The 27803-nt window shown below is 38.7% G+C and overlaps 2 protein-coding genes and 1 long non-coding RNA gene across 3 annotated transcripts in view; all 3 read right to left on the bottom strand.

Moving 5' to 3' along the window:
* Window positions 1-240: 240 nt before the first annotated feature.
* Window positions 241-8544, bottom strand: LOC139129970 (fatty acyl-CoA hydrolase precursor, medium chain-like). The gene is made up of 8 exons (XM_070695676.1): window positions 8151-8544; window positions 5818-5974; window positions 5229-5306; window positions 4985-5103; window positions 3552-3725; window positions 2262-2899; window positions 1245-1432; window positions 241-1120 (listed from the first exon to the last, which is right to left on the bottom strand). Exons 1-8 carry the CDS (start codon window positions 8514-8516, stop codon window positions 1044-1046), a joined length of 1797 nt encoding a protein of 598 aa, XP_070551777.1. The 5' UTR covers window positions 8517-8544; the 3' UTR covers window positions 241-1043.
* A 2393-nt stretch (window positions 8545-10937) lies between these two features.
* On the bottom strand, window positions 10938-12174 carry LOC139129967 (uncharacterized). Its single transcript, XR_011551729.1, has 2 exons — window positions 11949-12174; window positions 10938-11781 (listed from the first exon to the last, which is right to left on the bottom strand). It is a non-coding gene; the product is annotated as an uncharacterized lncRNA (long non-coding RNA).
* A 383-nt stretch (window positions 12175-12557) lies between these two features.
* Window positions 12558-27803, bottom strand: part of LOC139129289 (pyrethroid hydrolase Ces2e-like) — a 40623-nt gene continuing 25377 nt past the window's right edge. Inside the window, exons 2-6 of the mRNA XM_070694928.1 lie at window positions 15465-15620; window positions 14839-14916; window positions 14587-14705; window positions 13528-13701; window positions 12558-13196 (exon numbers count right to left, since the gene is read on the bottom strand). Coding sequence (XP_070551029.1) covers window positions 12558-13196; window positions 13528-13701; window positions 14587-14705; window positions 14839-14916; window positions 15465-15603 — 1149 coding nt within the window. The 5' untranslated portion in view covers window positions 15604-15620. The remainder of the gene's footprint in view (window positions 13197-13527; window positions 13702-14586; window positions 14706-14838; window positions 14917-15464; window positions 15621-27803) is intronic.

The following is a 27803-nucleotide window of genomic DNA, read 5'->3' as shown; positions in this document are numbered from 1 at the left end:
TACATACATACATACATACATACATACATAACATACATACATACACACATACATACATACATACATACACATACATACATACATACATACATACATACATACATACATACATACGTACGTACGTACGTACGTACGTACGTACATACGTACATACATACATACATACATACATACATACATACATACATACATACATACATACATACATACATACATATTAGAGTCAGAACAGCGATGAAATCGATTTCAGTCAACTTTAATTATTACGCTCTGTAATCATCATTAAGACTGCATGAGGTTACCAGTTTTAAATGATCTCAATGGCAATATCGATTCACTGTGCATGAAAATGTATCTTGCCTGATTAGCCCCGGGAAACTCGAAGTGTTACCAATTTTATAAACTGATCTTATTATACCTTTTACTCGAAAATGTTAATCAATGACAATTTTAGTGGTGTTCGATCTGATCAGCGCTTTCGAGCTATTTACGTGAAAAGGGCTCCAATAGCGTGTTCGACTAGCAAACGCATCGAAAGAAACGGGGATGCGTAAAGACGATGTAGCGTGTGCCATACTGTGGATATTTAATTCTTCAAGCAGTACAATATCTAGTTTAAAACGAATCATTAGTGTATTTTTGGCCAATAACTCAGTTTTTTCCTGTAGGGAAAGACCATTAGATTGTTGGAGGATTTGCTACAATAGGGAAAATCTGCAAAGGTAAATTGCCAACGAAATATTTCAGTGCATATGCTGATTTTTGAACAAATATATTTACACAAAGGTCGCCTCATAACGTTAAAGAAAAACCAAAGGTAGTGTGCACGACGCACTAAAAAAACTAATGTGGCAAATGTCGGAGCGGGAAAAATCATCTTGGAAAAAATCATCTTGCATATCATTGTATCCACGATTGAATGGTATATCTCACTGGCTTATGGCCATTTCTCTGTTAATCACAATTTGATCACGTTCGTTCCGGGTACTAACACTCGGTGCTATTGCACTCTTATATTTCAACGACTGCGTCTGAAAACTCCACTACGGCTGTTTGTTTTCGTCTTCTTTGTACTTTGCTTTTTCCTCATCCTCCGCTGCTGAACAGGATTGTGTCGCGTCTGTCAAGAAATCGAGAACATAAGATGACCAAATGTCTTGGAATGAAAAATCCTGTGCTATTATCATCATCATCTAATTTTTTGAACTGTGCGTGAATTTCAAAAAAATGACAATGTCTGTTACCTGTATGTTTCATCAACTTAGGAATGAAATCATTCCAGAATGCACACTCCTTGGCTTTCAGAGCTCGTTTGGTTTCCATCTTTAGTGACAGATCTTTGTACTCTAATCCGGGTACTTTGAAGAGAGGCCATTCTGTTTGTTTCTCATCTTCCGACAATTCTCCGTCAATATTGGATAAGTTGGGGTTTCTGAAAAATGGGTTGGAAATTGTCATAGCGTCTACATTTTTGTCTGTCTGTCTGTCTGTCTGTCTGTCTGTCAGTCTGTCTGTCTGTCTGTCTGTCTGTCTGTCTGTCTGTCTGTATGTATGTATGTATGTATGTATGTATGTATGTATGTATGTATGTATGTATGTATGTATGTATGTATGTATGTATGTATGTATGTATGTGTGTGTGCGTGCGTGCGTGCGTGCGTGCGTGTATATGTATGTATGTATGTATGTATGTATGTATGTATGTATGTATGTATGTATGTATGTATGTATGTATGTATGTATGTATGTATGTATGTATGTATGTATGTATGTATGTATGTATGTATGTATGTATGTATGTACGTACGTACGTATGTACGTACGTACGTATGTACGTATGTACGTGTGTATGTATGTATGTATGTATGTATGTATGTATGTATGTATGTATGTATGTATGTATGTACGTATGTATGTATGTATGTATGTATGTATGTATGTATGTATGTATGTAATGTATGTATTCTAGGGACGGATGGATGGATGGATGGATGGATTGATGTACGTACATATTGATAGATGGATGTCTTCGATTATCGTTGGTGATTTACAGAGAGATGAATAAATGTCAGAGGAATAATTTTTTTAATATACGGGAAGAATATACGTATCAAAACGCCGATTTAAAGACGGATTTGAGACGTAATTAGAATAATTAGCGATATCATCCGATCATTCTATTATACTTATGACATTTTCTTTTCCACTTTCTGATTTTCAAGCCTCAACCAGCAAATACATAATGCCAATTGTCATCTTACCCTATCTTGGCGAAGTTTGTCCAATACTTTATGATCTTTAAAGTCAGCGTGACCTCATCATCTGGCATTGTCCAGTTCATCGCACTGTCGAAATGATAACCGAACACGAAGGGAACGTCCTCCGCGTGCGTAGCTTTCAACCATTTCATCTTAAAGAGCGACTGGGAAGGTATGTGGGTCATTAGATACTTGTACACTTTGGAGCCAGCCTCGAAGTGCGCACGCGCCGAAAAATCGGCGGGGCACACGAAGTACAAGTCTCCGTTCGTCTGACTTAATGCTTCGACGTAATCGGCGTCTTCCGAATCTGCGTCCTCCCAGTTGACGTACATGAGCTTAATGGCGTCGACCACGGCTGGGTTGGTGTTTTTATCACTTCCCAAAAAGAGAGACGACACCGCTTCATAAGTGGTTTTGTTCATGAAGACCTCCGTGTCATTGGCGTTATCAAGAAAAAACATAATTAAGAATGCCATTCCTTCATCAGCCAGTGATCCGATCATAATGTCGGTGCCCCTCTTTGGAAAGCTGCGGTCTCGAATGAGATCCTCGGGTGACGCGGTGAGGAAGTTTCCGTCAACGACTGGAGGAAATGGAATAAACAGGTCTGCTATTCCAGTAACATTGGCCAGTTTTCCCTATGGAGAGAATCCAATATAAAGAAAAGGTATGCTATTATTCATAATAACTTCTTGTCGCGTCTTGAAACTACTTGTGAAATAAGTATTTCTGAATTATTTGATAAATCAGCGGAAATTTGAGTTTCGCTCGTTTATATATATGGACCCTATTGGTTTGTGTGTTTGGCCAATATATGGGTAACTTCACATAACACATCGGGCTGGCTTACCGTCATACCATGTCTATAATTATATAGCTCATTAACAGATCAGGTCATACGGTGTAGGATGTTAGAGTGTCAGTTTTAGTAAAATGAGCAAAAACAGAAAGGGTAAAGTGTACATTTATATTAAGTTTAATCTTTGAAACTATTAGAATTTTGTTCGAAGGATTATTAACTTCGCAAAGTCTTTGAGTCAAAACAAAATTATTCTGCCATCTCTTTATAACACGTCAGGGTTTACAAAGACTTGGTTTTATGAAACCGAGACAAGCTGCTATCTCGGCTATAAGAAAATGGAGATCTGAAACAAAGATCAGCGCAGCGTATTTGTGATTCGCCACGAAAGAGCAGTAGTATCGTAAAGTATATCACAGACAAACATTCAGGGATACAACTCACACGCAGAGAAAGAGACACACACACATACAGAGACCGTTAATTCTTACATTTTCCACATTTCCTGTTTCTGTAAGATCTTCAGCAGACGCGCCACGTAAACACTGAATCAGTTCCTCCGATGTATCTTTCTCGCAATCGACCAGTTTACCAACGCCGTGTGCTATCTTGTTTTGCTTTGTTTTATCACCAATGAAGAACCCTGGCATGATCGATGTTCCACTCTGAGAGAGAGAGAGAGAGAGAGAGAGAGAGAGAGAGAGAGAGAGAGAGAGAGAGAGAGAGAGAGAGAGAGAGAGAGAGAGAGAGGAGAGAGAGAGAGAGAGAGAGGGGGGGAGGGGGGGAGGGAGGGAGGGTAAGAGATGAAGAGACAGACAGACAGACAGACAGACAGACAGACAGACAGACAGCCGGACAAGCAGACAGAGAAAGCCAGAGAGGGAAACAGATGTGTTCAAGAAGTGAATTGAGATACAGAAGAAAATAGAAAATAATACGAACACTGTAACTGTTTATTGTTCGGGAAGCCACCACAAACTGCAAACCTCTAGCATTTGGGAAGAAGCTTAAAACAACCAAGAACTGCGTAAACTATAAAAATTACGTTCAGTTAGCACTTTGGTCGTCGTTCGTAACAGTTGGTACGCTATCCTTCAGGGACATTGTACAAATATTATAAGGCAAACATATTGCGTTGAAACTCAAACGTTATTATGTGTACAATTAATCATGGAACTCTGCGAAAAAGGCTATTTAGAAGAAAGATAAAATTGTCATCATTCTCAAAAACATTCTGATAATGCAGCCCATAATGGTTTCAGATAGAAATTTCCCTCAAAAACAGTTGTAGTCTTCTTAAAGCGTGGTTTGGCTATACATCCCTATCAGCTATCGTCTGCAAGTTTAGAGTGTCTCTGACAAATAGTGTTTCTTGGAGACAACATTAATTGCAGATGTTTGAGAAATGAGGACTACCGCTTTCACTTACGTAAAATAACGAGAGGACATAACACAATGCTCAGAGACGTCTAGAAGTTAAAGAAACGGACTGGCCGATAACGCACTGTACTGACCAGCTAAATAACAGGTTAAAATTGATCCCTACATCACAAGTTTTGAAGAGTACATGCTATTATTATGGCAATGTATTTATAAACTCAGTGTGCCTAGGAACCAAAATACCTTTAACGTGACAGTATGGTTCCAGACCAATTCAACCCTTTGAGCGCCAAAGTCAATATTTGTCACCTTAAAAAATATTTCCCAGTCAGTTTTTTTTCAGATTTTTGCCTAAATATTGATAAAAAACTGTAGCCGATGCAATGTGATTTCCATTTGGTTCAAAATTATGAAAAAAAACCCAGAAAAATTCATATAAATTTGTAAAATGTTGCACTAAAATTTTGGTGGAAAATATTAAAGCATTGAAAGGGTAAATACACCGGCATATATCTATTTCATCTCTAGCTCAATATTATATTACCTCCATTATTGCACGCTGAAACAGACCGTCGGTCAAAGGAGATAACATAAGATATTCGGCACTTATTCCTCCGGCACTTTCGCCGAATATCGTCACTTTGTTGGCATCTCCGCTGAATGCTTTAGAACGAGAGCGAATAAAAATAGAGTCAGTGCAATGCATAATGTGAAACATTCTTGACAATGGATCTAGAAACATCATTTTTTAATCCTTTAAAATTTGAATTCCAACACGAGATCAATACCTGCTATGTTGTCTTGGACCCACTGCAAAGCCAACACTTGATCGAGGAAACCATAATTACCGGTGACGCGTCCATCACCTGTAAGGGGAAAACAGATTAAACTTACTGGATGCTGAGTCACTGTTCGTTGGTTGTATGTTGTAAAACTTAAACAACCAAAAACTGCCTCTCACAATTGCGAATGCCACGATGTGCTACAAACCACAAGAAGAGTCATGTTAGTATTTCTCAAACTTTCCTAAATGAAACATTCAACGTTTCCCTTACCAAATCAACAATACAATTCAGAGGTCACCATACCAAATTTATTACTAGAAAGGAAAAACTACCTACAATGTGCCGATATTTTAAATTAAACATAGCCGCCATTCCCGTGTTAACTTAATGGAGAAATATACAATTTTCGAGTTCCGAAAAATTAAGACGGTGTTAAGTTTTCTTTCACAGAGAGCTTTAAAATGAGCTCTCCCGCTTGTGGTACACTAGGACAGTGTTGAATTAGTTTGAGAGTCCAAATATGTCCACCAGGTGCATTATACCTTACACCAACCATTTTTGATATTCTTTTGATTTCTGACATGGAACTTACCGGTTGACAAATAGCCGAAGGGTCCGAGTCGATAATTAATTGTCACCACGATGACGTCACCAATGGCAGCCAGAGCCGTGCCGTTGTAACCGAATCCACCAGAGCCGATGATGAGCCCGCCACCATGGATCCATACCATGACAGGGAGTTTATCTGCCTGTAGAGTGAAAAAAATATATAAAAGATTTAAATGCCATAAGGTGAACTTTGATGTATTTTACACAGTTTTTGTTCCTGTTTTTGAAATATAATTCATTGTGACGTACTCGCAAAGTGTTCGAGTCTTCAATGCCTTGAGTTGAACTCATCAATAGAGCCTCGATTCGTCAATGTTGTACGATGATACTGTATAGATAGGTGAGCTAAGGTCTGGCTGAGATTGATTTTCCAACAACACCATCGCAAATTTTACTTGATTTTACTTGCGCTATTCCTGCGAGGCTAACACCATGCAGTTAGCACACTGCCTCAACGCTAATACTCAGTATTTTGTCACACTTTTGGGAGAAATGGAGACAGTTGAAATGTTAACCTATGTTTACTGTAGCTAACCAATGAGTTCTTTGGTTAGCAATGCTAGTAATAATGGCCAATGCTATTTTGCACTCCAATGCTTTGTAAACAACGCGGCTGACACGCCCTCTTTAAATTCAGACACAAATATTTAGTACATATGCAAAACAAACAAAGATCATGCACTAGCTTGCGTCACTTTGTGACTTTGAACCTGCTAAATATCGATGAGAATATATGATTGTATAAATCGTGTAAATGTTATTTTCTTATTACATTCAATCACAAAAGTTGTTGGCCACATGCCGGCAAAATCATTTTGTTGTTCAAAATGTCGTGATGCCTGTACGGACTTGCGGCAACGCCTCGCTCAGTGCTCTGTTTGAAGTGTGAGCACTTTCCAGCCGAGAAATCGTGAGATTTAAGTGATGGGAAATGCCATATATTTGGCCAAAAAGGAAAACCTATAACACATCTCATCTTTTCCTCTAGATAATCGAATTTGATGAAACCAAAATATATCAGCGGGGATCAAATATTCAATTGATATTTATCTTTCTTTTCGAGAAATATGGCTACTTTTTTCAGACAAAATTATTTGTACTTTTGTTTACTAAATATATTCACTGTTTCGTAAAGTTATCTTGATTTGCTATAATGTTTGAATAAACTTATCCTTTTAAAAAATAATGTCAGATCTAAATGGCGCACAGCATTTGGCCGATGAATATCTTCCATTGATATTGACTCATTATTCGTTGATCTGCATTCTGAAATTATGTCTATTATTACAATTTTCATAAAGGAATAACATTCCTTAGAAAATTGACCAATAGATAGAGTCGAAGTCCAAAAGCCGTTCGGAAACTTTGGCTATTTTTTCTCGTTCACTCAAAACACAACAAGAATAAACCGGGTGCTCAAAGGTCACGAAACTATTCTCTGAGTTTCTGTACAAGAGACGTCTTCAAGAACCAGCGCCCTCGGTAAACAATATCACATGTACAAGAGTGGCGTACTTCAAGCACTATGCACGCTTTGTAGTGTCTGCGTGGTACCTATTGAGTGTTGACACAGTCGCTTTTGTCCCGAGTTCTATAAGGTCGAACACCCTCCTTGGACTTTGGCCGTCTTTATAATGCCCTAGCCGGTCTCACATCGGACGGCGTACTCCTAACGTCATTGAAATTGAGTGCACTGTGAGTTGCAGAATTTGCAGCCTTAACAGTAGTCTTATTATACCATTTTTTTCAAGACAATGAGTTACAAAGCAGAGGGCTCAAAGAAACATTTCTATAGGGACGAAGAGCATTATACTATATGCTAACAGTGTATCATCCCTGTCACCCTGACTGTAAATATGAAACATATCTGCCAAAAAATGCCTCGTAATCTCAAAATCTGAAATATGTAAAGTAGGGCAGTTGTTTTATGATTTTATCTCCTTGTATGGTAATCCATATCGTCGTCATGTGGACGAAAAAGGGAAAGACTCAATGGCAATTAGTTAAAGCAGTTGTCCTCGCTCCCTGGTTCTCGCATCAGTGGTTGTTTACATTGCCTGTTTATGTGATTTTAGTCCCTTGTTCTCCTATGAAATTTGGGTACAGTTAGTCAATTTGCTTAGAGATAAAAGCTGATGAAAAGCAGCCCCTTTAACGATTCGTAGCCAAGGAGTAGGTAGCTTGTTTAGCACAGACAGAACAGTAGATCGAGAAGAGGTCAGGTTGTCATATTTCAATATACATGTTAAAGAACTTTATTTCCTCCGACTGCTTCACCCTGGTGGTGGCCAGTATCATGTCATGTTAGGAACTTACCCCTGTCTGTGGTGCAAATATGTTCAAGTACAAGCAGTCCTCGCTCTTTGGTTCTTCAACCGGAAATATCGGATTTGCCGGTTGCATGCAAGCGTTACCAACTTCCTTAGCATCGCGAACTCCCTCCCAAGGGCTTTTCGGCTCGGGTGCTCGGAATCTCAGGCCGCTGACCGGTGGTTCGGCAAAGGGTATACCTTGAAAGACGTGCACTGTACGTTTGACCTCAACGTCTTTGTGCGCAAACTCCACCACTCTGCCGGCGACTTTTCCTGCTTTCAGCTCTACGATCGGATCGTCGGCGGCAACGGAGACAAGCAGCGTAGCCACAAACACGGCGATTCGTACGGCGGCCATAGTAGTACACATGTCACCTTTTTTCGACGCTGTCGATTGGGAAATACTGTGACGTCACAATATAGGTCAACATTAACTGAGCTCTTTATCTGTGACCTCAGAGCGGTGAGTCATTCATAGTGTCCAATCAGAAACTCAGTGATTCAGAAACAAGCTACAAATAATGGTACCGCAGGATTGCTTAGTCAAGTATTTATGTAGATGAAACAATTGCATCTTGAAATGTTTCGACACAGAAAAAAAATTAGAAACGAAGCATTGTTCAAGCAAACTATAAAGCACCCACATTGTATTGACAAATATATATATTAAAAACATACATTATTTTTCAGTAACTTATCATGCCAATTTGTGGTGACCATCGCCACTTTAACGCTACAGTGTCTTTCAGTCCTGTACTGTCATCCAACAATGGGAATTTTAAACTTAGATTTAACAATCGGTGTCTTCAAGCGTGTACTGTCAGCATTGGGACTTTTAAACTTGTCATCAACACCTAGGAAAGACGACTACTTTTAACTCACCCCAAATTAAATTTGTCGAGAAGTATTTCCAGATATGGACGACCCTTGGTATACCTGGACCATTGTCGTCGAGAAGTGGACCCCCGGTTCGACTTTGCGGGGTCGTGACTCTTTGACTGGAATCAAACACGACTAGAAATTTCAACCCGGTCCAAACAAACGGCGAGCAGGCGAAAGAAATTTCGGCTTAATTTCCAGCTCGGCAAAAAAAAAAAAAATCTCGGGCCAACGTACTACTGGTAAATAAAATGTGACGAATGTATTTTTTTGGTAGTACAGATATGAAAGGTACACGTACAAAGTAATAAAATGCAATGTGACGCTTACCACTGAGTGGTATGAATTAGTTAGAACAGACACAGATTAGCCAGTTTTCTCTACTTACTACTTCTTGAGCGTTACATGTGACATACATACATACATACATACATACATACATACATACATACATACATACATACATACATACATACATACATAGTCTGTCTGTCAATCACTCAGAACAGCGATGAAATTGACGCCAGTCAACATTAATTGATAAAAACTGTAATCACCATTAAGACTGCATCAGGTTACCGTTTTACATGATCTCAATGGTAGTGTCGATTCACTGTACGTGAAATTGTGTCTCGAAGTGTGACCTATTTATAAACTTATTTGAAAATACCTTGTACTTGACGATGTTAATCAATGGTGATTTTAGTGACGTCTGATCAATGCTTTCGCGCAATTTAAGGGTGATCGAGACACTAAATTTTTTACCAACTATTTTCGTTATTTTCTCTAAAAGTGAGACTTATATGTGAGGATGAGATTACGACCAAAAAAAAATCAATATGTCACCAGATTAATTTGGCAGCTAGAAGGATTTGAAATACACCCACTTTATCCCATTCGAATGACAGAGATTATGGATCTCCCGTAAGCGTTGCCCAACCCGATATATTTACTTTCAGTCCCTTTCTTGAAATGCTGCACTTGTTTTATTTACATGTGAACCACATTGAATAATAAATGAAAGTTTTAGCTATATTTCTGCTGAAAATGTGCATATGAATTTAAATTATCATTTCCAAGGCCTTCCAAAACAACAGTTAAAGGTGTTGCAAACTTAAAAGTAATGACCACGCGTTATCCATACTTTATACAATTTTTTAGATTATATTTGCAATCCATCACTTTTGTTTATTTTCACATAAATTATTGCTCAGATATTGCACATTGTATGCATCAACTAAAAATACGGGGTCACAAGCCTATTTACGATGCTTCATCGCTGAACACCACCCTCTCCCTATATGTGAAATGGGAAAAATCACAATGAGAAATATGTCTTTTCAAATTATTTTGTTGGGATTTTTAATTACTTTGTAAATATATCGACATTCATACATTTAAAACATACGACTCGAAGATAATTTAATGATCATTCAATCATCACTAACAATGTCCGCTTTCATGCTAAAAGCTCTGAGAAAAAGCTGTATGAAGATAGGTTTCCATCAAAATCACTGTGTAATTCTTACAGTGAGCACGGTCCCGTACAGTGGACGTGCGCGTCGTCGTAGAGTGCGCGTTCGATTGTTTGCAGCTATGATGACGTAGCAAGTGACTCGATCACCCTTAAAGGTCTACTGTCACCTGTAATCTAAATACGCCAATAGATGGTCAAAGGGGCGCTCCTTGGTATTCAAAATGCCCATGTGAGGGCGCTGTTTTTAAAAAGCGGCCACCCGCTTAAAATCTGAGATTAGATTTCTTTCTGTCCATGATAACTGGCGAAATGGGAACAGGTGACAGTATCCCTTTAATGTAGCTCACGCCTCGAAAGTGAAAGACTTAAACTTTTTCTCAAATTTACCTTGAGGAATCTTTCAACCATTCTCTCTCAAAATCAAGAATAAAAACCGGGGGTCACCCTGTAAATTTTATTACTAGAGAAACAAATAACCCAAGATTTACAGATATTTGAAACTCAAAATGGCCGCTATCCCTGTGTTAACTCTATGGAGAAAAAAATATTTTTTCGAATTTCAAAAAACTAAGATGGTGAAAAGATTTCTTACATCAAAAGCTTTGAAATGAACCCCCATAAGCAGGTCAGAAAAGAATTGAAAAAGTCAGAGAGTCCGAATATCTGTCCCCGAGGCGCGTTATACCTTAAGTGAAAGGGTTTTCAATTTACGACTTGCAAACACATCGAAAGAAAGGAGAGACATGAAGATGACGTAGCGCGTGCCATACTGTGCATTTTATTCTTCAAACAGTACAATATCTGGTATTTTGGCCATTATCTCTGTTTTCTGTAGGGAAAAACCATAAGATTGTGGAAGGAAGTGGTAAAAAATAAGGCAAAATCTACGAGGAAAAACATGCCAAAGAAATATGTCAGTAGCTATGCTGATTTTGAAAAAAATATTCACACGAAGGTCTTCTAATAATACTAAGAAAAAAAACTAGTATGAGTGACGCACAAAAACAGGAAAAAAACTAGTATTGCAAATGTCGGATCGGGTTAACCCTCCTGCATCTCAGCATTTACCCACGACATAATGGTATATCTCACGGGCTTATGGGCATTACCCGAATAATCTGATCACATTCGTCCCGGGTACTAGTACTTGGTGCTGTTGCACAATTATATTTCAACGACTGCGCATGCGTCTGACAGCTCCGCTACGGCTCTTTGTTTTCTTCTTCCTTGTACTTTGCTTTTTCCCCATCCTCCGCTGCTAAACATGACTGTGTCGCATCTTTAAAGAAATCGAAAAATAGGACGATCAAACATATATAGAAAATGGCAATAGACACGATACTTTCACTACATTTTATAGCCTTGGAATGAAAATATCCTGTACTAATATTATCATCTAATTTGTGCACTGTTCGTGGGTTTCAAAAATATGGCAATGTCTGTTACCTGTATGTTTCATCAGCTTTGGAATGAAATCATTCCAGAATGCACACTCCTTGGCTTTCAGAGCTCGTTTGGTTTCCATCCTTAGTGACAGGTCTTTGTACTCTAATCCGGGTACTTTGAACAGAGGCCATTCTGTTTGCTTCTCATCTTCCGACAATTCTACGTCACCATGGGATAAATTGGGGTTTCTGAAAATATGTTGGAAATTGTCATAACGTCTATAGGTTTGTCTGTCAGTCTGTCTGTCTCTCCATCTGTCTGTTTGTATGTATAGGGATGGGTAGGTGGATGGATGTAGGTGGATTGATGTACGTACATATGGATGGATGGATTGACGTCTTCGATAATCGTTTTCTGATTTACATGAGATGAAATTCAAAGTCAGAGGTATAGGTTTGTCAGTTAGAAGGACACGATCATGATGGCTGGTTTTCCCTCTATGACGAAAACTCATGGGGAGAAAATGAGTTTGAAAACGCCGATTTAAAAGACCGATTTGACACGAATGATATGGATTATTCTGTCATCCTATTAAACGTACTGACATTTGCATTTCAACTTTCTGATATAAAAACCTCAGCCAGGAAATACATAATGCTAATGGTAATCTTACCCCGTCTTGGCAAAGTTTGTCCAATACTTCATGATCTTTAAAGTCAGCGTGACCTCATCATCTGACATTGTCCAGTTCATCGCACTGTCGAAATGATAACCGAACACGAAGGGAATATCCTCCCCGTGCATAGCTTTCAACCATTTCATCTTAAAGAGCGACTTGTTTGGTATGTGAGTCATTTGATACTGGTAAACGTTGGAGCCGGCCGCGAAGTGCGCACGTGCAGACAAATCGGCAGGGCACACGAAGTACATGTCTCCGTTCGTCTGACTTAACGCTTCGACGTAATCGGCGTCTTCCGAATCTGCGTCCTCCCAGTTGACGTACATGAGCTTAACGGCGTCGACCACGGCTGGGTTGGAGCTTTTGTCGCTGCCCAAAAGGAGAGACGACACCGATTCGTAAGTGGTTTTGTTCATGAAGACCTCCGTGTCATTGGCGCTATCGAGAAAAAACATAATTAAGAATGTTCTTCCTTCATCAGCCATTGTTCCAATTAGAATATCGATGCCCCTCTTTGGAAAGCTACGGTCTCGAATGAGATCCTCGGGTGACGCGGTGAGGAAGTTGCCGTCAACGACTGGAGGAAATGGAATCAGGTCTGAAATTCCAGTAAGATTGGCCAGTTTTCCCTATGGAAAAAATCCAACATAAAGGAAAGGTTGATATTGCTTAAAACCACTTGTTGTTTTAAGACAATCATTTCTGAATGTTTAGATAAATCAGATGAAATCTGATTTTCTCCCATTTACATTGGCCTATTAGGATGCTATTTTGTTACGTGCATGACCAATATACGGGTAATTTTACGTTAAAAAATATGTAATACATGATATTTATTGATCATGTCCATAACTTCTAGATGAATAATTCCTGCAGTTCCAAGTTATATCACAGAGAGAGACGCAGAGATTCACACACTCAAACACAGATAGACTCATAATTCTTAAAAAAAATTCTTACATTTTCCAAATTTCCTATTTCCGTAAGATCTTCAGCAGACGCGCCACGTAAACACTGAATCAATTCCTCCGATGTGTCTTTCTCGCAATCGACCAGTTTACCCACGCCGTGTGCTATCTTGCTTAGCTTTGTTTTATCCTTACGGAAAAACCCTGGCATGGTCGATGTACCACTCTGAGAGAGAGAGAGAGAGAGAGAGAGAGAGAGAGAGAGAGAGAGAGAGAGAGAGAGAGAGAGAGAGAGAGAGAGAGAGAGAGAGAGAGAGAGGACAGACAGACAGACAGACAGACATAGCAGCAAGAGAGATGTTCAAGGAGTGAATAGAGATACAGATTAAAACGGAAAATAAGACCAAGACTGTTATCTACTATATATTAGGAGGACACTACAGACTTCAGACCTCAACGTTATTATGGATTAAGCTTATTAAGACAACGAAGAGCTACTACGTAAAAACTGTGAAAAACTTACGGTCAGTTAGAACTTTCGTATATGCTGTTCTCTTAAGAAATTACTCAGTAGGCCTTTATAAAACAAACTCATAATGGAATTCAGACTTTATTATGTGTGCATTTAACAATTGAACTATGCGGGAAAGGCTATAGCTGAACTAACTTAAAATTGTCATTTTCAAAATATTGCGGTAATGCAACCAAAGTTCCCTAGAAAATAATTGTAGTCTTCTGAAAGCGTTGTCCCCTATTGTCGTCTTTAAATTAAGAGTGTTTTTGAAAAATTGTGTTTCTTGCAGACAAAATGAATAGCAGGAGATGGTTGAGAAACAAAGGAATACCTCTTTTATTTACTCGAAATGATGAGACGGCATGATACAATGCTGAGAGACGTCTAGAGAAGTTACAAGCACGGAAGGATCGATGCAGTGTACTGACCAGGTACATAACAGATTAAAATTGACCTCTACGTCACAAGTTCTGAAGAATATAGGTACTATTATTGCAATTTGTAAACTATTCAACAACTACTTTAAATGTAACAGTACGGTCCGAGAGCAATTTAATACAACGGCGTATATAAACATAATCTCGGTCAAAATCTTACCTCCATTATTACACGATGAAACAGACCGTCGGTCAAAGGTGATAGCATCAGGTATTCGATACTTATCGCCCCGGCACTTTCACCGAATAATGTCACTTTCTTGGCATCTCCGCCGAATGCTGTAGAAAACGGAACAATACACGGAATCAGACCAATGATGGCGCATTGTATACTGTGAAACATTCTTGACAGTAGATCTAGAAACACTATTTCTTATCCTTTAAAATTTTGATTTCAACGGCAGATCAATACCTGCTATGTTGTCGTGAACCCACTGCAAAGCCAACACTTGATCGAGGAAACCATAATTACCGGTGGCGTGCTCATCACCTGTAAGGGGAAAACAGATTTAATTTACTGGATTTAGAGTCTCTCTTCCATGACTGTGTGCGGTGAAACCTAAACGACAAAGACTCCCTTTCACAGTGTCACCATGTTAAAAACCAGAACAAGAATCCTGTTAGTATCTGCTTGAGGTAGTACGCGCCTGGAAAGTGAAAGACTTGAAGTTTTGCTCAAATTTTCACCATGAATCTTTCAACCATTCCCTTACCAAATCAGAAATGAAATTTAGGGATCAGTGTGGAAAATTTAGTACAAGAAAGAAACAAATTCCCTACGATAAGCCGATATTTTAAATTCAAAATGGCCGCATTTCCGGAGATAACTTCATGGGGAAAAATAAAATTTTTCCATTTTCCGAAAACTAAATGGTGAAGTTTTCTTACTCCAAGAGCTTTAAAATGAGACCCCACACGTAGTAGTTCAGAAAAGTGTTGAATTAGTTTGAGAGTCCGAATATCTGTCCCCGAGACTCATTCTACCTTAAGCCAACCGTTTCGATATTATGTTATGTTGGTTTCTGAGATGGAACTTACCGGTCGACAAAAAGCCGAAAGGACCCAGCCGGTAATTAATTGTCACCACGATGACGTCACCAATGGCAGCCAGAGCTGTGAGGTTGCAGCCGGTTCCCCCCGAGCCCATGAAGAGGCCGCCACCGTGGATGAATACCATGACAGGAGTTCATCGGCCTGAGTGTGAGAAATATAAAAATGTAAGTGCCCTTAGCCGAAATTTGATGTATTTGTTGCCGTTTTCATTACCCTACTCATGTGTTTGGGTTTCGCTGATTTTGTTTTTGCTGAGTCATTTAACGTTAAAGTTTAATTTAAAAAAAGAATAATAAAGAAAAAATAATGCTTCAATGGAATATTTTCTTGACTAACAGGTTGGTGTACCCGTGCTGTAATATATTTTTATTATTTTCCTCTAAATAATCGAATTTTGACTAGGATGACTCAGCAAAAACCAAATGAGCGAAACCCAAAATACATAAGCGTATGTTGATGATATTATTCAATATTTTTCTATTCTTTGGGGCAAAATGACTACTTTTTTCAGACAAATACCTGTTACTTTTTTGTTTACTTGATATTTTCACAGTTTTGTAGATTTGACTTGATTTGCCATTAATTTGGGAATAAACATATATATTAGAAAAATGCAGTAGGATCTGCAGGGTGCACAACATTTAATCTTCAATCGATGTTGACTCACTATCCGTCGATATTCGTAATGAAATTATCTGTTGTCAAGCTTTGCATAAACGAATAGAATTTATGAAGAAATTGACCAATAGATGGAGCCGAAGTCAACAAGCCCGTTCGATAACGTCGGCCCATTTCTCGTTCATTCAAGACACTCCCAGAGTATACCGGGTGTTAAAAGGTCAAGAAACTATCCTCCGAGTTTCAGTACACGAGACGCCTTCCAGAACCTGCGCCTTTGTATAGTGGTACAAACGTAATACAAGCACCGTGCCATGTTTTGTAGTGTCTACACTGTAAAGTTAAGTGTTAAAGGATAGAACACCAATTAAACGCCTTTTTGTAACACTTTTTGAACGCGTCTAGACGTTCAGAAATTTAACACTACGTGTTCAACCAACGTTCAAATTTTGAACACATGTGAGCAGATTTTGAACGCTACGTGTTCATCAGACATTATATTGAACACCATGGTGTTCCATATCAGAACACTCGTTGCACATGAAATGTGTTCAAAAAATTGAACGCATTTACGCGTTCAAAGGGCTGTAACACTTTTTGAACGCATGGACGCCGTTCAACGATAAGTGTGTTAAAGGCTAGAACACATGATGCGCGCTTGTTGAACACCTTTAATTTTGGGCGTTCAGGGGGTGTTCAAGCCTTGAAATAATATTACAGACCACTGATATTCAGTAGAATTATTTTATTCTAAAAATGCACAAAACATTTATACGGTAAAATACAATAATTTACTATACATGCCGGAAAATGCCGAGAGAGTTTGACCGGTTAAGAAGGGCTTGACTACGCAGTTTCTGCGTAGTGCAGCTTCATTACGTATTCATGGTGACCCCTGGCCAGCTGTCAATAACTTTGGGGGCTTTTGTCTTTTGGCCTGCTTTGCATATGCGTCGTTGGACACGACCTGCCAATCACCCAGGTAGTCAATTAAACTATTAATTGACTGTTTACCGACCCAATTAACACTATCCAGCAGTATCAGTCATATTTTAATCGCGTGGCCACGGGTGGGCACAACGTAGGAACGCGTGTATTCTGTGTGTACGTTTCACTTGTGGTGTTGTTTGTACCATCGTGTGTCCTTGTTTCACCTACAGCATTACCTTCAAGGTGACAGGCTTACTATTAATGTTCAGTATCATTGCACCGAGTTCTGCCCACGGTGAAAACCACCTGTTTTGCCTACTAATTACTGCCCGTCGCTGCCCGTCCTGAATGTAGCCTATCTATAGCTACAGGAATCACATAAATCATTTATCAGTTTTGATATATACTCCTAAATTGTAAGTTTGATCAAATCGAGACCACATTCAAGGGCTATGCAGACTGTCCATGTAAGCACACACAGTGACAAGAAGGCGGCAAACACCTACTCACCAAGCACATCGAATCGGCGAAAAGAAGCATAAAAAGCTAGGCTTATCGCCAAAACAAACGCGCCAAGCGCTAACAAAAACCCATACCAAGCGGCCCTTTTCAGGGCCACCAAATACTCCAAAAGGGAACTACCAAAAAATACGATAAGATGACATAGAACACACAAACACTTAAAAGAAATAACAAAATCGTACACATAACAAACAACTGAAACACAACATTAAATACAAAATAAACAATCACAGTAACGTAACAGAAAACATGGCCGTGGAAATAAATCAGCTATTTCCAAAGAAAAGCCGACAACAACATGAAATTCAACAACAACCTATCATCGCTCAAACTATGAAACTCCGAAAAATAGTACTAGGCAAAAGCCTTTAAATTCATTCGGACACCAACAAAGCCAAACAGAATAAAACCACCTCAGGATTTCAACAAATAAAGTCGTATAATGTGACTACGCTACATCGTGAGACACAAACAATCGCAACAACACCAATTCAAAGAAAAGTCAAGTTGGACTCCACGAATAACAAAAAAACAAAAACTTGAAAGCTATCTGAAGCTTCTAAACTCGCACTTCTAGAGATACCCTTTCAAACAAGGAAACAAAACATGTCGCGTGCCAAAAGAATCGCGATAAACCAGCTTACAAACAATGGACAAATTTTGGGAAAATAACCCTTCGACAAGGGTCGGTTTTTCGTTATTGTCAACACAAACGATTACGTACTCGAATGCGAAAGGTAATTACGTAACACTCAGTATTATACAACAAGCCAGAACAAACAGTAAACAAAGTAAATGAACTATTAATTAAAATGTACGAGAACAAGCACATCAACCAGGATACTTGTAAGTATCTTGATCCAATAAACATAAAATCCGTACCCCGCAGTGGTACTTATTGCCTAAAAATTCACAAACCTCCGCAAAAATCTAAAAGGCACACCAGTCAAAACAAAATTTACCGAAGTAAAGAAATATAGAACAAACAAACCGAACCACCAAACGGACTCACAACGTGACCAAAATTAATATACTTGCCTCGCTAATCGGAAAGCAAGACCACTAAAATGCATTAAAATAAATTTTCACAAACACAAACTAAGGAAAGAATCTACACTGCGACTGATGAGAAACCACACTCGGGTTTCGAAACGCAAGCGTCAAAGGGCGACTCTATCAACTTTTGTAACAACATAGGTCCGGCTGCGTCTCGCCTTAAGCTTTCCCCACACAAACAAAACATTACCGTACACACTAATCCAAACTTCTCTACAAATATCCAAAGCGAAACAAACATTCATTAACACAAACAATCGGATAAGTATGTAGGAACACATTTTCGAAACGAATCAAACACAAACTCGACACAAAAACATTTAGGATAGTTAGGTGGGGAGCCTGTTTCACATTTTTTACATCTCGCTATACTGTCTATGATTCTAAAAATAAAGTCATCTGCCACTTTTTCTGTATACGCGGTTTGGCAAAACTCATCTCTTCAATCGAAAGTCGGGCGATTTCATGGTTCTTTGGGGCACTTAAGTGTACGTCGAGCTTAAGGAATGTAGTTACATTCGCGATGTTTTATTCGAAAATTATTTATTCCTTCAAGGGCAAATGCACATAATTTATGCTGTTGGAAATACTGGCCGCTCATAAACAAGACAATAAACTCAATATATGTGCATTTTTACTTATATTGTCAAAGTACCACCGACACCCACAAAAAACCAAATGGTTCAGTCCAGGTATTTGCAACTCTGCCATCCGACTGGTCAACAGGAAATCAACCATAGGTGTCTTTTGGCACGCGTATACGCCAGTCACCTAGGCGACGGTAATCTGCACCACTTATCACCATCGGGAAGGTACTCCTCCCCATATACCACTGGTGATCCCACCCTCAAGGCACTGCGTCATTCGACCAAGCATTGTTATTGTAATTTCCTGCATAAAATTAACAGCGAGGTCAACCGGTCAAACTCTCTCGGCATTTTCTCTCATGTAAAATTGGCAAATAAACATTGCTACTTTGTATGCAAAGTTTGTCAGAGGAAACTACTAACGGTGTTAACACCCTCCTATCAAAAACTTCAGCAATAAAAATCCATATAAACAATGTAGATCGTTTAAAAAATATGAACAAAGTAATGACAAAACTGGTTTACTTAAATATTGTGGATTACGTTTTATGTTTATACTTGTTTAAAACGTACAAAACCCATCTGAAAAAGCTCACAATTTGCTTACTTATTGTGTTGAAAACACGTATATGTATGAAATGCATACTCCATTTTTGTAAGATGGCTTCTTAAAGACATTTCCTCTTGTGTAGACAATTGTAAATTTTGAAGAAAAAAGTTAGTCAAGGCTTCTCTAGTGCACATGGTATATAGTTGTCCACATTTAAGTAAACACAACATGTCAAGTTGTCAAATTGTCAAAGTAAGGCACAACATGCAGAAAGTGGGGAAAGTGGGTCCTTGGCAGGATAAAACCTATTTCCTTGTCCAACGAAGTCCTTCACAAACAAAAAGGTTTGTTTGTTTGTAATATATTTAAATAAACCCTGAAATAAATCGGTGACATTTCAAAAATCTACTTTTCAGAAATTAAAAACATATTCGTAAAGACCTTTATAATTCTGGTGTACCCTGCTATTAATTTTTATACAATATTTTTTACCAAACATTTTAAAAATCGCTCTTAAGGTAGTGGTAAAGGCTATTTTGCACGAATTCTTTTCTCAGAGTTAATGTCAAGTTTCAAGTGTTAGAATCAAGATATTTAGTTTTCAGGATAACTCCCTTACTTAATACTTTCTCCAAAGAATATAAAAATTGTATATTTGCTGCCATGGTTTTGAAATATGACACCAGTAAATATTAAAATGTAATTTTTCACATTGTTTTACATATTTGAATTTAATAATAATTGGATAGTACTTAATACTACCAAATTAGTTATAAATATGTTGACACTATTAATTGTAAGATTTGTACGGCAGGATTTGTAAATAAAATTTGTTTTCATGATTTTACATGGGCTTACATATCAAAAAATTATTTAAAAAGTCTTTCAAATTTCAAAATGTGATTTTTCAAAAAGTACAAATACAGGAAAATTGTGCCATAGTCATCTTGTCTGTAACCTTGTTAATGGGCTGTAAAAATTCCATGTCCATATCTCATTTCAAAGGTTGGATTAAATTGGCATAAAATTATGTAGGAAAACTGTTATTCTGTCAAAAATGTTAGAAACAAGCCATATTTGCACCCCTCTTTTGAAGTCACAGAGCAGTCTTTTTGGTTAATCTCACTTTTGACACCTCTTTGACACTCAAAGAATCTAAAAATGCATTTACAATAGCAGTCATGCATTCTGAATGCAAGCACTGCCTTGTCAAACTTTCCTGAAAAACAGCAAAAAATGACTTTCCCTTTTCAAACATTTTTTTAAAAGCTAGGGGACCTCTACCATAGTTAATACACTAAGGACTCCCCAACTTCCTCTTATTTGGTCACTTTTTCAGAAGTTTCAACAGGCTATATCTCTGCAATGCCTTTGACCCCAAATGTCTAGTTTTTCTATTCCACAGAGAATGTTGACTACTTTTATATTTTAATAGTTTTATTGAAGTTTATAACTGACGCTCTAGCCTTTACCGCTACCTTAAAATAAAAGAAAACGTAGATTTCATCATAACTTGAATATATCACATTCTGGTAATCCCTAATATCTTAAAAATATCTGAAATGTTTTTAATGTCTTAAAAATACAAAGTTGCAAATTTCTGCATAATTTGAACAATCTGAAAAAGGCTATCAGTAGAGATCTATGTCCTAAATATCAAAGCTGTTAAATTAGCAGTTTGAAGAAGATTTTTTAAAGATTTTTGACCAAAAATGACAAAATTGCCATGAAATATAAAAATTTGAATATTCACCATGTGAAGTGTTCCGTATCCACAGACCTATAGCAATATCCATTTTGATGGATTCTTACAGTATACAGCAGAATCCATTAGAGTATCCATCATTATCCAGTACTGAGAATCCAGCACCGGAATACATAATGGATTCCCCCAGTATCCAGCAAAAACTAAGGCTGCGGGGAATACATGCCAAAATCCATTTTGGATACTAATGGATTCTAGTGTCACAATGCATTGTGGGTCTAAAAAACACAGACCTGGCTAGATTTTGAGAAGCCATTAAGTATTTATGATGGATACTAGCCTAGCCAGTGTAACGGAAAGTATGACTACTGCAGACACTTTTTTATGCTGAGTGAAAGCGTTGCAAAAGTTGAAACACCTAAAAATATTATCACTTGTAAATTCGTTTTGCAATCAACATTGGCAGTGTCAAAAACGCTTTTTCCTAAAGATCCTATACACATACAAATAAAACAAAATTCCAAAACTTAATGTACGTCAAGAACTTCAACGTTAACGATAGAGGACTATGGCCTTTCATGACCAATCATTTGAGTCAAGACATGGATTGCGTTTATACTTATCAGCTTGAAACCCCCTCCCCCGATCAAATTGACCCCTCTCCTGCTGCAAGTTTACGTTTATCGATAGCAGGATTTGTTCGAGCTCGTTACAATTTGAGACGGTATATAGTGGACGGAATCGTTCATTACCATCTGTGTAATAAAACCAAGCAAATATGTCATCGTGACGACGAGCTATACTCTCAAGAACTTGCGTCACATTGCCGAAAAAACTAAGAAAATCGCAGAAATGTGGAAGTGACCTTTACTAGCTCACTGGATGAAAATCCAAATTTAACATTCTTTATGCAATTGCATAAATTGCATAAAGTTGGTCAGCTCCTTTACGCACCTTTATGCAGTGCATAAAGGTGTGTAAACATGGTGTCAGTGGTGGTGCCTATATGCATCTGTATGCACTTGTATAAGAAAGGGTTTAAAGGCAGGGGGAGCCTATAAATACCCCCTATCTCCCTGGGGATTCATAATCCAACATGAGTGGCACATGGTAACAACGTCAACGAATGCTCCCGAAAATCTGGATCTTTCAACAACCATGGTGTAAATTAAAGCACTGTTCCAACATATTACGTTTTGTGAATACTTGTGGCATCACCCTGTTGGCGAAATTCTCTCATTTTTTCCATTTTAATTTGATTTTTTATGCCAAAACTGCTTCGATGCTGTGTTCGAAGCGTCCAACGAACAATAGATGAAAGCATTCAAACAGCTGCCAATCACGAGGGGACGCGCAAAGGTGCAAACGATCAAACATTTGTTGTGTACATCGGATCGATTACGATGTCAACAATGAATAAACGATTCTTACTACTGAACGTAAAAACTTGACCAACGGTTACTGAACACGCGCCTCAGTGAATTCAGACACAAACGGACTACTTCATGGTTTCAAGCAGATTGCCTCTCCCTTTTTGTTCGTTGATATGTGTACCTGTAGGCCTATGAATGGGTGATGTTTTTGTTGACCTGCAGTACGATATTTTACGATAGATCGCCTTTGGAAGTATGTTGTGGCATAGCTCTGCGTACGATGACGTGTATTCCCGGCGTTATACGGCCTCCCACCACAGCTCTGCTGATTACCATGGACAAAACCGGCAACATGCGGATCCAATTTGGACGGAGCACGAAAAACTACTTTCTAACTGTTTTCCGCCGAAATCAACTCGATTCCGATCTACATGTATGCAGCCTACCAAAACCACTCAACCGCTCACAGACTGCGAAAAAAAATGCTCTCGTGACATCCAAAACCGTTGTTTGCTCGCGATGCACGGTCAATGGCTCATGCAGTGGACGGGCATTGGATACGTTCATGCCACGATTACATGTATACAGGTGCGTGCCCATGAGCTTCATTATTTCCTGTCGGGTCGGGGCGATGAAACTAAATCGTGATTGATTCAGCTCTGTCGGATTTGACCAAAAAGAGACACTTGACATAGATTATAGCATCAAATGTTGACCGTTCAGACTGAAACATGATAAAAGATCTGAAGATCGCCGTGATCGGTGATGTCGTTCTTCTCTATACGTTTTTCTGAGCTAGTTTTTTACTAAATTGTTCGAGTATTAGCTGACGTTTTTTTGAAAACTTAATCAACTTTTCTTTCCCAACCAGGGCACAACATTACCTTTTTTACTTTCATGGTAACCTAGGATGAAGTAAATCGCAGATTAATAGACTCTTATGTTCTTCCTCGATTGTCTGTGACTGATTTTGCTATCTCCATATCGATATTGCGTTCGCACTCGGGTGTCTTGAAACTTACGTCATTCACTGAAATAGCTTTCGGACAAACTCAAGAAATTCGACAACTACTAACGAATAGTCGGCAAAATTTACAGAGACAAGCAATAATAATTATGGTCATTTTACCGTCTTTTTTACCATTTTTGCCGTCTTTAGATAAGCGGACTCGTTTGACGGAAGCAGTATATAACGATCTGAGTTCCCATATTTTTACCCTACCGTGTGAGTGTAGTATTCGAATGAGTGAGATCATTATCTTACGCTGTTCCGAGTGGTCCGGAGATTTTTTATATACGTAATATACAATAAATTGACCTTATCAAAATTATTGTTTTACACTGCTTGGATATTGATACTTTTTCCGTACGTTTTGACTGTTGATTTGAAGTCTTTTGATTCTCCATTGGCAGCAGCACATGTACGGTTACAACCGCCATATGTGATGACCAGAGTGTGATTGTAAAGTTGTCGGGAAGTTGTTCAGAAGAAAAATCATTTTGTATTTAGAGGCTTCAGTTCGGGATTTTTCAAGATAAACAAATCATTATACATTTCCTACGTCTTTGAAACGGGGATTACGGTAATGTGATGAATGTGATGACAATTTTGTGAACGTCTTTGCAATGTGTTCCGTCGATGAGTGTGAACTGATTCTTTGTTAGTAAAAATCGTCAGAAATGGTCCAGTGACCGTGATAAAATAAACACAGTTGCAAAACCATTGCGAGGAAGATAGTAAGAAATTCACATTGCAATATTTGCTGTCGTATTTCTCAGCAGGAATAATCAATTTTACTCGTTGTGTATAAGATCAGCAAGCAGGTGTTCGGCGGTCAATTGCTTCTATCATAATGATCTTGATCGCAGCTATTTGGCGAGAAGACAGCGGGTACTTATAATCTCGCAAAATTATTGATATCATGTCTTTGTGTTGAAAATTTTCGATCGGAGGCAGCTCAAATCAACAGCCGTGATATATTCGGAATCGTGTTCTCACTGGACACCGAACTACCTGCTATCAACAGTACGTTATGTACCATCGGCGGTAACACATTGGTCGTAATCTTGTCTAATTCTGCCCCGCCGTTTGTACAGTCCAGAAATTTCAAAGCTAGATTTTTTCACCCTGACATATAATACAGCGACCTTGCACACTAATGATCATTCCACTGTTTCTGTTGGGGTTTGTTGGTTTTTTAATTTGCTCCGTGGCCCGGTAAGATTTTTTCAATACGATACAAAGTTTGAAATTTTTTCAAGGTAAATTTCAGTATATTCCCAGTTTGTGGGGTAAAGTTTTCTGGAGTGAAAGTTTGAGTTGACGCTGATAGAGTTGACGTCGAGCCCGGCACAGTTGACTGGGACTCGGTCGGTTTGGGGTCGTTTAGTCCAGAAACCTGCAGCAGAGTTCTGTATGATCACCGTTCGGCATTTGGGTGATTTTTTGGTCAAAGTAATGCAGTAACAATGTACGCCAGATTTTTTGTTGTTATTTTTGTCACAACTGTCATGTGCGTATACGGACGGTTTTCGATTAAAAACGGTAGTAATATCCAGTGCTCGTAAATGCGTGCAAAATTTATTCAGTGACTGTTTAGGCAGCAGTCGTAAATACGACTAGGATTTACCACTACGTAACAACTGTAAACACCGCATCAATAGTCCATACGAAAATTTTGTGCTGAATCGAGGGAGATAACAATTGCGGTAGAAAAGGTCAGTCCATCATCCGTCAAAGTTGTTGATCGAAAAATCTTCACTGAGCGCCAACTACATGAGTGGCTGTTATAGTTGTACACGTAGTTCTGTGGGCTTTCCGCTGTCACTTGTTACGAGCTATGTTCAAAGTGCGTCAAGCTACGAATATTTTCATGTACTGAGTTACAGACATCGGTGAAGTACCGGGTACATTGATTTTGTTCAAAACCACTGCCTGTTTGTTCCTCGTGTTGTTTTTTGTGTCCCTAACGTCGACTGGCTCTATGTGCGTACAAACATAGCAGTCGGGATTAAGATTTCGTGGATAAATAGATTTATTCCACCTCTGACGCAAAGATACACACTGTTTTACATGTGCCACTCCTAGGCCCTGGGATCGATTTCCATACCTTTAATGGCTCACTAAAATTATGTACCTTTATGCAATCCAATAAAGTTGCATAATTTTACGTGTGAGGTAAAGATTGTAAAACAACACTGAGGATGACAACTTACAGTCTCTACAAATTGAAAAGGACTATATGTGTTAAAGAATAGCTGGATGTATAGTGAGAAACATATAATCACTTCCCTGGGCTCACATTTCTAACGTTCACTCTATATACCCATCTGGAAACCATCTTGAAGGGCTTAGCGTTTGCACTTTGGAGTCCCCGCACTGTAGTAGACACATATCCCTCCTTGAATTCTTATCATTTTGCAACTGTCTTTTTATCTTTCGACTGAAATAAAGCTTGCATTTTGTATACCACAGTATATGTTGCTGCAGTCATGACGAAAATAGCTAGGTCAGGCAATGGCAAGTCATGCAGGGCTCTGATTCATTGCTCCATTGTCTCAAGGTGTAAATAGCCATATGTCATTAACATATCAGGAAGGTTGCCATTGATATCGCCACAGCAGTTACACATAGGATACTTCCCTTTTCGTCACACATCATTCACTCAAATGACAAATGTGTGGAGTCAGTAGACGACAGCCTATCTTGTGATAGTATTTGGTAGCCGGTATCATGACAGTTTGTGTTCGTGTCGGCTACACAGACGATCTGCCCTCTTGCGAGTTCGACTTTGTGAAAAAAAGATATGACCTGCGACCAAAATTGCTTATTTGACACATAACCAGGAGACCTGCATTACATTTTGCACCGGTATGTCATGAAGAAAATAGTGATAGGTCAGGCAATGGCAAGTCTTGCAGGGCTCTGATTCATTGCTCCATTGTCTCAAGGTGTAAATAGCACAATCACGAGGAACCCCTTGAATGTATAAACAAAAGCGGTTTTCTTGCTTCAGTCACTGTTGCTAGAAAGTTTAACTGAAAATAGACTTTGTTCAAGTCTGCAATTTACATCAAATTCTTGTAAACTTGTTTTCTTTTCCTTAACGTGTTAAAAAGTTGATTGAACGCATTGTCATGGAGTTGCACCCGAAATAACATTTGCAGGATCGCTGTCAGCCCTACTGCACTATGGATGAAAAAAGGAATGTTATAAATTTGAAAGATTTTTGTGATGCATAGAAAATTATGAGTGAAGTTTGTGTGTGTGTGTGTGTGTGTCCCTGGACGTACCACAGATACGTCCATGGAGTGTCTTGGCCGTCCTGATCATGCCACAGCTGAAAAGGCCAGCGTCGACAAAGATAAAATAATAGGTGTGAAAGGGATTATCAGGCCCTCCTGTACCCTTACATTCACGACTGCACAGACTCCACTTCTAGTGCGTTCTACAACTTTTAAGAACGTCTACAGTAAAAAAAGTAACTTGAGTAGTTTTGCGTGAAATAAAGATGACCGTGATATAGCCGTGATTAAAACAGCCTTTGTTTGCTGTCTTACTCGACCTCAGCTGACTACCATGGCAAAAGTCGGAGACTGCTGAGACGGGAAGGCCATTATCAAATTTGAAAATTGTGAATGTATCGGTCGTTTTATCCAGATGATTTAGTGTCCTTTTCGATATTAAAGCCCCCACTCAATTATCAGATTTATCTAATATAAATATTATTTACTTGATAAAATATTCAATAGAAAACAAAAGAATGACAAACTGTTAATGGGCTGTTGACACATTGCTAATGCGAGAACCTGGGATTGAGAAGGGCGCTTTAGGTCGAACCAAGGCCCCCGGTACGCACTCTGTGGTCACAATGCAATGGCAGTACAGTCAGGGTGAAAGTGTGCAACACAGACAAAGGGAATTATTTGTTTGAGTGTGCAACAAGCATTGTCAGGGCAGGGACTTCCCTAATTACCGTGGTC

This window comes from Ptychodera flava, chromosome 3 (genome assembly GCF_041260155.1).
Source record: "Ptychodera flava strain L36383 chromosome 3, AS_Pfla_20210202, whole genome shotgun sequence".
Classification (NCBI taxonomy): Eukaryota; Metazoa; Hemichordata; class Enteropneusta; family Ptychoderidae; genus Ptychodera; species Ptychodera flava.
The sequence above is the reverse complement of the archived record's forward strand: the minus strand, read 5'-3'. Positions and strand labels throughout refer to the sequence as shown.